A 12,467-nucleotide genomic window follows, 5' to 3' on the forward strand; every position below is an offset into this window, starting at 1 on the left:
GAAATAAAATCAGAGGTCTGTGCAGTAAATGTTTTCTTCTTCTCTAATGTAAAAAGAACAAACACAGTTCTTATAAAGACCTAAGATCACATGACTTCAATCAATATAAAAACCAAACACATTTCATCAACAGGCCCACTTTCAGTTTGTACCATCATAGTTTATCTCCATACAATCTTCTCCTCCTCCAGAGTTGTCAGGTAGTCGTTTGCCCCAGTTTCTGAAGTCAAACTGGGAACCATCACTCCACTTCCACACATTTTCCTGGAAGAATAAAGTTCAGTTTGTTCTGATATACTTTGATGCATCTATGCTGAGAGTGCAGACATGAGACCTCTTACACCACTCGAACACAATGAAGGTTCATTTTGTTTGTGCAGGTAAAAAATGAAAAGAAAAGTCAAGTCAACAGCAACATCTGTCTCCAGGAACAAAGTCCTGATTAATCAGTCTGTCACATGTTGACCTTTGAATCAAACTGCTGAATATGAAGAGAAACATATGAAATATCAGAAACAGCTGCAGCTCATCCTCTTTATCTATGAAACACTTACAGTCTCTCTGTCGTTGCCTCCAACCCAAGCTGTTGGATACGACCCTGCTGCTGTGCGAGTGAGCTCTCTGATGAAGGTGTACTCAGCTGTGCTGTGGAATGAGGCCAGATGTCCACCGAGTGTCTGACAGGAACTCTGAGGAGGAAGATGAGGTGCACAGAAGATGAAAAGTGTGAGAATGCATTTAAAATCAGTCAAAGACAGAAACTCTTTATATCATCAGTGATGCAGCGACAGCTGCTGTTATTTCCTGATGTACCTCAGCATCAGTCCAGGTCTTCATGCTGCTGTTAACGATGAAACAGCGACCTCCAAACCAAGTCCAACCAGGAGGGCAGGAAGCATCTTCAAAATGATTGCAAAGTTAAAAGGTCAGTGAACAGATTAATGGTTCCTCAAAAGAAAGTAATTTCTCCCCTTAAACTTCAGAACAGAAGATGAAGAATTTCATAACAGACATCTGTTTCATTATTTTTCATGTGTTCCTAATAAACTGTCAGTTGAGTACACGCCAAAGCAAAGCAGTCGATCATCTCATGTTAGAAGAAGCTGAGCTTGAACAATGACTTTCATATTAACGGCTGGTTAATTATGTAACTGACTAACTACATCAGTACGACACTGCCTGGGTCTTTCTAAGGCCTCAGGTTTGTACAGCTTGTTGTACTTGTTAGGCGTCCCATCACACTTCTCTGCAGTTCTGATAGTTGAGTAACTTCCCTCCTTTCTGCCTCTAGTTTTCGTCTCCACTGAGGCTTCTGTTCTCGTGTTCATCTGATATTCAAGGATCCCTGTTGCTGTGTAGATCAGCTGGCTGTTTGCAGTGATGGTTACAGAAGGGATTTTATTAGTGTGCGCTCAAATATAGGACTTTGTAGGAATGCTTCAATGTTTTCACATTTAATTAGCAAATACAAGCACATTTTTGCTTTGCACACCGCAGAGTGAAGGCAAAGGACCAACAAGCGCTCAGCATCTCTGGGAACTCCTTCAAGACTGTTGGAAAACCATTTCAGGAGACGACCTCATGGAGCTCATGGAGACAAGGCCAAGAGTGTGCAAAGCAGAAATCAAAGCAAAGGGTGGCTGTTACCAAGAATCTAAAATATAAAACATATTTTGAGTTATTTCACACTTTTTTGTTTACTATATAATTCTACGTGTTCATTCATAGTTTTGATCCCTTCAGTGAGAATCTACAATGTAAACAGTCATGACAATAAAAAAATAAATGAATAAGGTGTGTCCTGACTATGTTGATAAATCTTTCATGCTGAAATGAGCAAATGTAACAAGTTTTACATATTTTTATGTTTTTGTAAAATATATACAAGTATTACAAAAACAAAAAACACTGTTGTTTCTCAAACTGTATTTTGGGAAAGACATTAAAATTCATGTGTATTTTCGATTAAATACGCATAAATTTTCTAATTAAATATATTTTTAAATCATCCAAGCCTTCTGCTTGGATGATTTGACATGATATAACCTGTGTCTTTGTGCTTATCTAGTCTCTTTTTCTCTGACTACCTCATTTTAATATTGTGTTGATCGGAGCTCTTGTCATTTTTTGTTTTGCATTTAACCTTTTTCTTTTAATTCTGTCTAGGGCTGTGTGATATGACCAAAATCTCATATCCCGATATAAAACATCTATCGTCCGATAACGATATAAATCACAAAAATGTAACATTTTCTGTAAATTCGCATAAACGCATAAAAACAGGCGCTTGTCCGTCCGTAGTGTGGTTATATTAAATATAAGAGAAAGAGAGAACTTTAAGAAATGAATATAGCCACTACAGTGACCATCAGAACCATGAACAAATATTGACGTAAACCGTAACCACAAAACAAACGATAGCGTAAAATGAAACGATCGACGTTTTTACATCGTTATCCGATATATATCGTTATATCGAACAGCCCTAATTCTGTCTTTAATTTGGTCGGAGGACTTTATAAACTCTCCCTTTTAATGTACTTTTATTGCAAAATGTGTTCATCTCTCAACTTCAGATTGTCATTAAAGAACTGTTACACTGATTTACTGCACCATCTTGTGGTATAAAGCGGTATCTCTGCCTTATCTTCAGTTGGTAAACACAACGTACAGATGTTCTGTTCTCCACATTCTGTCGATGTTCAGGAAACATCAGTGAATAAAACAGAGACGTTTTTTATTTACGATGTCATTTTCATTAGCTTACTTGATAAGCTTATGAAAAAAAATTCAAATTCAAAAATTCAAAATTTATTTGTATGGCAGATTTAAGAACAACAGAGTTGACCAAAGTGCTTCACAATCAGTTAAAAACAAGAAAAAACTGTAGAGAAACAAATAAAGATAAATTAGAAACAAATATACACATATGTGTGTGTGTGTGTGTGTGTGTGTGTGTGTATATATTCTTATATTTTGATTTTATCTGTATTATGGTTTTACTGGAAAGCACTTTGGTCTTTAAATGTGGTATACAAATAAATTTGATATGTCATGATATGAATTGTTGACAATGTAAAAATGAAAGACTATTCGCCTCACAAATATAAACCTTACGTCACTCTAATTCATTGCTCACCAGTCTAAACAAAACATTCTTCAAGATTCTGGTTTGACTTTCAGAGCTCTTAGTGGACGATCAGTGAGCCTTTACAGCCATCAGCAGGTCCCTGAGGTCATGTGATCAAGAGCTACTTATTGTACATCACAGGAGGTTGAAAACTAAAGGAGACCGAGTTTTGACCACAGTGGTTCCCAGACTCTGAAACTCTCTCCCTCTGAGCCTGAGATCTCAGTCGTGTCTTTCAAGAACCAATAAAAACTCAGTTTTTAGGCATGTGTTTGGAGAACTCTTTTTTATGCTCTGTTATCTTTTGGTGAAGCACTTTTGATCTCTGTCTTGAAAGGTGTTTTATAAATAAACTTTTACTTACTTACTAAAGACGTTAGTAACAACAACTGAACAAAGTTTAAGCCACATGAATAATAAAATGTGGGATGAAGCTCAGTTCACATGAATTAGCCAACCCATGGTGCCCAGTCTTCCAAAAGTCCATACAGAGTCAGGCCTGTCATGTGTGAGAGAGCCTGGACCCTCTTCACTTTGTGTATAGAGGTTTTCCATGTGACATCATCACAGCGAGTCATATGATTGTTGAGATTTTCTCTGTTTTGTTTCTATTATTCTAAGGTCTCTACTTTTTTATACAAAGCAACTTGAGGCAATCTGTTATTTGGATTTGGTGCTGTATAAATAAAACTGAATTGCAGCACTTTTAAAACCCAGAGGACTTTTCACACATCAAAGGAAAAACATCAGCTGTTGCAGTATTTTTTAAAGCAGGTCTAACACTGCAGTATTTAGGAGAAAACAGACTAATAGATTTTTACATTTTGTTTTGGAGTATCTATATATTGTGGTCAGCATCACTGATTTCTTCATTAAATTACATTTTTTCCATAATTAAATTCTATAAAAATCACAGGATTCTGTTTTTTAAGACTTTCATAAACATCATTTCAATTTGTTCACTCAGGATCTGTAAAAATAAGCTGACAAGATATTCATGTCAGATTATTGAGTCTTTTTCAGCATAGAAATAATAATGACCTTTTTATGGGCACAGGAATGAATGCAGTCTAAAGGTTTCAGGTTCTTACCCTGACAAGTGTAAACCACCTCCAGGTACTTGTAGGTGCCACTACAGAAGTCTCCTAACACTGCGTTTAATGCTTCAACAGTACAGTTGTTCTGCCAGTTACACCTGTGAATGCAGGTCAAAGGTGAGTCAGCAGAGGACTGAAGTACGTCGTGTCATCTGAGAGAAGATGGAAAGAGAGTCAGCATCTGTACCTCTTAGTTACATATTCTGTACTACTGGGACTCAAACAGTGAACATTTTGGAGCTGAGAGTCAGAATGTCCATGAGGGCACGTGGTTTTGTCACGGCGACCATAATTCGCCCAGGAGACGACTATAACCTGTCCTTCACCTGAGGAAGAGTTCATGAACTGTAACCATGTTTGTAGTTCTATCAAATGAATCCACTAAAGTTACAATAAATGAGAAAAATTAATCTGACCACACTGAAGGTTCGCCTGAGATCCTTGACATGTTACACTGTGGACTGACAAAGAAACGCATCACATTAGAAACTGTAATGATTCATGTCAGATTATTGAGTCTTTTTCAGCATAGAAATAATAATGACCTTTTTATGAGCACAGGAATGAATGCAGTCTAAAGGTTTCAGGTTCTTACCCTGACAAGTGTAAAACACCTCCAGGTACTTGTAGGTGCCACCACAGAAGTCTCCAAACACTGTGTTTGATGCTTCAACAGTACAGTTGTTCTGCCTGTTACACCTGTGAATGCAGGTCAAAGGTGAGTCAGCAGAGGACTGAAGTACGTCGTGTCATCTGAGAGAAGATGGAAAGAGAGTCAGCATCTCTACCTGTTAGTTACATATTCTGTACTACTGGGACTCGAACAGAGAACATTTTTGACGTGATCAGGATTTCCATCAGGGCACGTGGTGTTGTCACGGCGACCATAATTCGCCCAAGAGACGACTATAACCTGTCCTTCACCTGAGGAAGAGTTCATGAACTGTAACCATGTTTGTAGTTCTATCAAATGAATCCACTAAAGTTACAATAAATGAGAAAAATAAATCTGACCACACTGAAGGTTCGCCTGAGATCCTTCACATGTTACACTGTGGACTGACAAAGAAACACATCACATTAGAAACTGTAATGATTCATGTACAGATGTGACTGATTGTTAGTTGATAATCACAGATGTAACAGACTCTCTGGGACGCAGGTGTAGGTGGTGTCCAGGTAGGTGCAGACGCCGGGATCAGAAGCACTGATGATGTTCATTTTTATGTCACACACTTTTCTTCCATCACAGCTGCAGGGACACAGAAAGCAGCTCGTTTTCAGCTTTATTAAAGTGTTTCAGAGCTGCTGCTGTTTTTATTCAAACAGTCATTTGTTATTGAAGATCTTAAACTACCTGTTCTTGATGTCCTGAGTGCCAGTCTGAGAGCAGGTTTGTGTATCTGCACATCTGTACACAGCTGACTGCACAGTGATCACTCCCCTCTCTGTTATACACACACAGTATCAGAGAAAAGGAGAAACGACATGTAGTAAAGCAGGTTTGATGCACTTTGTGTTTTAGACCCAGCAGCTGCAGTCACATCCATAAATGTTAGTCCGACCTCTGAACACCACCACCGTGGATGTTACATCAAACCTCCTCTGATCGGTTGATTTATTTGTCGTGTTAAGAGTTCCAGTGAACATCCAAGTACAAACTAAGATGTTTTATGTGCTAAAGTTTGAATGAACTGAGGGAACAGTGTCATGGTCCGGGTGAGTACAGCTGTTTTGCCTCTGAGCTGCTGTCTCCACCTTGGGGTGGAGTTACTGTACAGTGGCGTGTCTCCTCAGCTGTGGGCGACTGAGCTGTCAACATTTATGGACCAGCGCTCATTTCACTCTTCGCCACAAGTTCTGCTTCACCTAGTCAGTGTTGCTTCAGACAATTAACAGGTGATTGTGCAGACTGAGACTCACTGTGTTTTGCCCATAGCTCACTATCTGGGCCCACGTCCTCATGTTAGGTTTGACAGCGTTTAGTATTGAAAGTTGAATGCTTGGACATTAATTGAGCTGCGGTTTGGGGAAGGCCTGGAAGGGGACTGGCGACGGCTCCCGGGCCGGGCAGATCCCCATGCACTAAATAGGAGTGAATCTGCCCCCTCACCCGGACGTAGTACTCCCTTTGTGTCCGCCCTCCGCCCGTGAACAGTAAGGCAAAATTCGGTGATGTTTTCCTGGACACTTTCCCCCAGGCCTAGGCACTAAATCCACTCTCCTCCCGTTACAGCGCACTGAGACTCCCGGTGCGTTTCCAGCGTCTCCCCTCTGTGCTCTCGAAAAGAGTGTTTTTGTTTTCATGAAGGTTTCAATTACGCTGATTCATAGTAGCAGTCAAGTCCTTGTTTCATGTTAGGTTTACATGCTTCGAAGACAACTTTAGTTCATAGTATGTTGTAAATCATATCTTGACGTTTTTGCTTTTGAGAATAAATCCTTGTTCATGTTTTCGTGGTGTTACGTGGAGTTCTGCATCTGAACCCTCCAGTCAGCTCGGCCGTGACAAACAGGCCTCACCTGGCCATGAAACTGCTGTCAGTCAACTATCTGATTCCTGCTGAGCAAAAGGAGCGACTGTGTATAACAGAGGCAGCAACACGTGCCCACGGGCACCTGGTCGCCTGAAGGGACCGTGAGAGTCGCCCACAGGGCATGCTCTGAAAATACTGCAGGTTACCATGGAAATAAAAACTGAATTTAAATGTGTGGCTGTACTTTTTTAACCAGTAACATCTGGATTACTAGAGATTTGAATGGTAAAACTGATTTTCTGTGTATGCACTCAGACCTGTCTGAGGTCAAAGTTCAGTATCATGAAGATAAACTGCCATTTTTCTCCGCTGAGATAAGAAAGCAGGCGCAGCCAGAAGGAGGATCTAGATGCAGTTTTTACCCCGACAGAAAAACATGGCAGAAAAATGTTCTGTTTTCACAGTGACTGGGAGGCAGGGCTCTTTGCTACAACGGCTAAAGAAACGTGTGTGTGTCTCACTTGTGGGACGACTGTGGCGACGAGAAAGTGACACAGTGGAGACACACTTCAGTGCATGTCACACAAGCCTCCGTGCTAACTACCCACCTGACACACAAGCAGAAAAAGTCTGTGAGGCAGCTTTGAGCAAACTTGTGAGTTTTTTGAGGGGCTAGAAAACCAACCATGGAGCTGTTATTGAACAATTTGTAACCTCAACATATCAAAAACCAAGGAACCAACTGTGGACTTCAGAAAAGCTCCCAACATGTCTGATGCCACAAACATTAAGGTGGAATATGTGCAACCCTATAAATATCTCGAGACGATTGTTGATTCAAGACTGAACTTTGACACAAATTGTGAAGCTTTGTGGAAAAAGTGTCTCCGTGTTTGTTTTACTTAAGGAAGCTGCCTTAGACTGTTTCTCTAACAGCATTAGAGAAACAGCTTTGTCCAGGCTGCTGCTGTTTATTGACTAATCTGTAGCAACTTGCACACGTTTATCTCTTTTTAGGTATTAATGTTTCAAACACTTTATTATTTAGTAAATGTAATTTTATTAATATAGCCAACAACATTTGCCTCAAAGCACATTATATTGTAAGCTAGACCCCACAATAAAGACCTTATAAGAATAAAAGGAAAACAGAAACCCCAACAATCATAGGACCTGCTACGAGCAAGCACTTTAGTGACAGTGGGAAGGAAAAACGTCCTGTAAACAGGAAGAAGCCCCCAGCAGAACCAGGCTCAGGGAGGGGCGGGGCCATATTCTGTTATCAGTTGGGGGTAAGGAGAGGAAAATCAAGTTGATTGTGCTTTTAGCTCCTTTTTGCTTTTTTTTAAACTTATGTAATGAATATAAGCAGGAGGAGAGTTTTAAAATGTGGCCTCAGTAAAGCCTGGAGCTTTTTTTATTGTAAATAATTAAGTATGTCCGGCCCCGGGGCAGACCCACGACGCACTGGAGGGATTATATCTCTCAGCTGGCCTGGGAACGCTTTGGTGTCCCCCAGACAAGCTAAAGGAGCTGGCTGGGGAGGAGGAGGTCTGGGCTTCTCTGCTTAGGCTGCTGGTTTTTGGAGACTATTTTCCATCTTACCACAGCTCAGGCGTTGAACACTGAGGCTGCTAAAGGTGATCACTCTTCCTCTGGATATGGCCGTCACAGCAGGAGGAACGGGAAGTTGTGCTCTGATAAAGCCTGAAATCAAAATATTAAAAAACGTAATATGAGGGTAAAGCAATGGAGGGAAATGTAAAAGTAACACAGAGAAGGCCGGCCTTCTTTTTTTCTCAAAAGGTTTGATGATGTAGTGAAAAGGCTATTTGGTTAGCTAATGTAGCTGTTTAACTGCTAACAGACAGGAACACGCTGGGTGCATTTTTTTAAGTGATTAAAGTCAGTAAAGGATTACAGAAACACAGAAACTGCATTGAGCTGTAAGTTTATTCAAACATGGTATCTGAGCAGATTCTTCCTCTGGATGGCATTACCTCGGCCTCCAGTAACGCTGTGAGGAACCTTGGAGTCATTTTTGACCAGGACATGTCCTTCAACGCACATATTGTTAGGATGCCTGGGTCGTTGACCCGGGGTTTTTGAGTTTATTATATTATTTATAATTTCTAGTCTTTGGTTTCTTTGAGTTCTGTCTTATGGTTTATGTCTGTCTTCTCTAGTTGCTCTGTCTCCCCTGTCAGCTGTATCCCCTTGTCTAGTTGGCGTCTCTGTGTATCCTTAGTTGCTATCTCCCCGTGTCCAGTGTGTCTGCCCTGGTCCCACGTCTCTGTTCCCTCTGTTGCAGTGCGTGCGAGTCTGTGTCTTTAGTTCAGACTGTGTCATGTTTCCTGTTTTATTTTGAAGGTCCTTGTCTGAGGTTAATGTATCTGGTTTCGCTTCCCTTTGTCTCGTTAGGCCTGATTTGCCCCAGCTGTGTTTCCCTCCTGTTACCCATTCCCTGATTGCTCCCTCTGTGTATTTAAGCCCTGTGTTTCTCTGTGTCTGTGTTGTCATCTACTGTTTTTCTAGCTGTGTGGTCTGTCAGTCCTCTGGTGTACGTTTATTTTGATTTTCCCCCCCCGTTATGTTATATTTGAGTTTAACATTAAAGCTGTTTTGAGGTCACATCTGTCTCCGGAGTCTGCACCTTGGGTCCTATTCCTGTCTGCACACAGCCGCTCATAACACATATTAAACAAATATGTAAGACTGCTTTCTTCCATTTGTGCAACATCTCTAAAGTTAGAAATATCCTGTCTCAGAGTGACGCTGAAAAACTAGTTCATGCATTTATTACTTCCAGGCTGGACGACTGTAATTCATTATTATCAGGAAGTCCTAAAAACTCACTGAAAAGCCTTCAGCTGATCCAAAATGCTGCAGCAAGAGTCCTGACAGGGACTAGAAAGAGAGAGCAGATTTCTCCTGTTTTGGCTTCCTGTTAAATCCAGAATTCAAAATCCTGCTCCTCACATACAAGGTCTTAAATAATCAGGCCCCATCTTGTCTTAATGACCTTGTAGTACCATATCACCCTATTAGAGCGCTTCGCTCTCGCTCTGCAGGCCTACTTGTTGTTCCTAGAGTATTTAAAAGTAGAATGGGAGGCAGAGCCTTCAGTTTTCAGGCCCCTCTTCTGTGGAACCAGCTTCCAGTTTGGATTCAGGAGACAGACACTATCTCTACTTTCAAGATTAGGCTTCAAACTTTCCTTTTTGCTAAAGCACATTCACCAAACATTGAACGTTGGATAGATGTTAAGATCTTCTCAATATTTGGTCTGCCGGTCCATCATCTGAACTTAATCTACAATTTGGACGTCCAACCATGACCCAACCTGGACGTCAATATGACGTTTAACATTTGAACTTTGGACTTGGTAATTTTTTTGGACATCATGTGCACGTCTATGACAGGAGCAGGGAATTTACATGATTAAAAGATGTAATACATATATTTTTATTTACAAATAACATTGCTGTTATCAACATGATACACATGAATATAAATATTTTTTTATTTTAAACTTAAACTTTGAAATAAAAAACATTCTTATGCGTTAACCTGTTGATTTATTGAGAACATGCGGGGTTTTTATTTGTTATGTTACATTTTCCGGTTTTCATTTAACTGGTTCTGATTTAGTGCTCACAATGCATTTGGTCCATTATAGGTCATGGATGTGCTGTGTGGCAGGCAGCATGTTGGACCAAAAAACAGGACTCATAAGCGAAAGGGTTAACTCAAAGAGGCAGCTTTACTCTAGTGGCAAATAACTCACTTCAAATACAAAACTTAACTAGAAAAGAGAAAACAAACCAGGAACCGTGACTAGAAAATGGCTGGAAACACAGAGGGTGTAAGGCAACAACAGACAGAGGAAAACACAGGGCTTAAATACACCAGGGAGTAACGAGGGAATGGAAAGAAAGAGGGAAGCACAGCCGGGACTAATCTGAAATAAAGAGATAAAGGAAGCAAAGCAGAACACACTGACATAGGACACAGACTGTCAAAGTAAAACAGGAAGTACGAGGCATCCATAAAGACGCAGACTAGACAGAGACGTGGAAACACAACAGACTCTGGAACAGAGACAACAAGAAACACAGAAACAAAAGTACCAAGATGTGGGACACAGGGAAGAGAGAAAAATAAGACTACACATACAACACACGGAGAACAGAATTAAACGTTCATCAAGAACATGGAGGAGGCACAGAAACAGAACAGACACCTAGAAACCAGGAACTACACATAATATACAAACAGGAAACCATAATTCAAAGAGTTTAACTTCAACCAAAAACACAAACACGGGGTCACCAGACTCAGTGCCGTGACAATATTAGACTCAGTGGGCTTCTGTCAAACTGTAAAAGAACCCACCCACCACTTTAATCACACTCTAGATCTTGTGTTAACATATGGCAAAGAAACTGAACATTTAACAGAGTTTCCTGAAAACCCTCTGCTGTCTGATCATTTCCTGATAACATTTACATTTACACAGCAGTGGAGAGTAGACTTCTTCACAGTAGATGTCTTTCTGAAAGCGCTGTAACTAAGATATAATCCACCCACTGTTATCATCTTCAATGCCCTGTACCAACACAGAGCAGAGCAGCTATCTGAACGCTGCTCCAACAGAGGTCGATCATCTTGTTAATAATATTACGTCTTCACTGTGTATGACTGTAGACACTGTAGCATCTCTCAAAAGAAAACCTCAAATCAGAGGGAGGACTTGACTTCTTGCTGTTGCTCAAACGTGCATCTAGATAACTCGCAAGCTGGAGAGGACATGGCTCCTCTAATATAAAAGATCATCAGCCTGGAAAAGTTGTTTTTGCTTTATAAAAACCTCTCTGGTGGAGAGAAATAAAAACTAGTGGTATGTGAAGGTTGTTCAGTAGTTGCACAAGCAGAAGAAGAGCTCAGGTTCAATGATTAGCATGATGGAAGTATAAAGTTAACAGCAAGGCTGAGAAATATAAGAAGCAGTAAAACAGCATTTACCTGAAGTGATGAGTGAACAGGTTGCTGCCAGCACTGAAAGAGACAGAAAGAAAGCTCAGTGTCAGACTGTGTGTTTGATATCAAGTTGAATTCACCTCAAAACATGAAACAGAAATGAAAACCAAACAGGAGAAAGCTGCTGCTTTCATTCACACCTGGATTCTTTGAAAACTCTTTCTAAACAGCAGATTTCAATGACACATTTATTCTCTTCATCTTTCCAACTTTTTGTCAATAAACTTATTTGTGTTCAGTTTGACTTCAACTCTTCAAAGTAAATGATCAGCCATGAATTGCTCTCAGGACTCTGTGAAGCCTAACTGTCCTGCTGAGGTGATGCAAACATGTATTTAGGATGTTAGATGAACTGATCCAATAAAGCAGAAAGAAAAGCATGTCACAGTACAGCACAGTGGAAAGCTAGAAAAGGATTAGACTGAACATGTGCAGCTGATTTCATGTATAAATAAAGGATTATCAGTGTGTTGTACTCACACAGTGTGCTGCTGAGTCCGGAGCAGAGCATCATGTTAGGAGATCTGGATTACAGTGAAGAGCTGAGCTGATGGAGGATCAAACACAGAGCTACTGGATTCACTCTGTTTCAGTAACACCTGTGATGTACATGTGTCTGTATGCAAAACACGTAAAAACCCTGAAAAGCAGGATCTGTTCCTTCTCAGCTGCAGCAGGAAATAAAACTACTTTACATTAAAAGTTATATAAGCCTGGATCAGC

At 40.4% G+C, this 12,467-nt stretch overlaps 1 protein-coding gene across 1 annotated transcript in view; it reads right to left on the reverse strand.

Annotated features, from left to right (window-relative positions):
• LOC120728085 (rhamnose-binding lectin-like) overlaps window positions 1–12,467 on the reverse strand; it is a 59,575-nt gene that overhangs the window by 15,066 nt on the left and 32,042 nt on the right. The window contains exons 10-15 of the mRNA XM_040022785.1: window positions 5,242–5,286; window positions 5,016–5,151; window positions 4,823–4,926; window positions 4,644–4,688; window positions 4,415–4,553; window positions 4,216–4,325 (exon numbers count right to left, since the gene is read on the reverse strand). Coding sequence (XP_039878719.1) covers window positions 4,216–4,325; window positions 4,415–4,553; window positions 4,644–4,688; window positions 4,823–4,926; window positions 5,016–5,151; window positions 5,242–5,286 — 579 coding nt within the window. The remainder of the gene's footprint in view (window positions 1–4,215; window positions 4,326–4,414; window positions 4,554–4,643; window positions 4,689–4,822; window positions 4,927–5,015; window positions 5,152–5,241; window positions 5,287–12,467) is intronic.

Source organism: Simochromis diagramma, unplaced genomic scaffold (assembly GCF_900408965.1).
Source record: "Simochromis diagramma unplaced genomic scaffold, fSimDia1.1 OVJJ01000308.1, whole genome shotgun sequence".
NCBI classification, from domain to species: Eukaryota; Metazoa; Chordata; class Actinopteri; order Cichliformes; family Cichlidae; genus Simochromis; species Simochromis diagramma.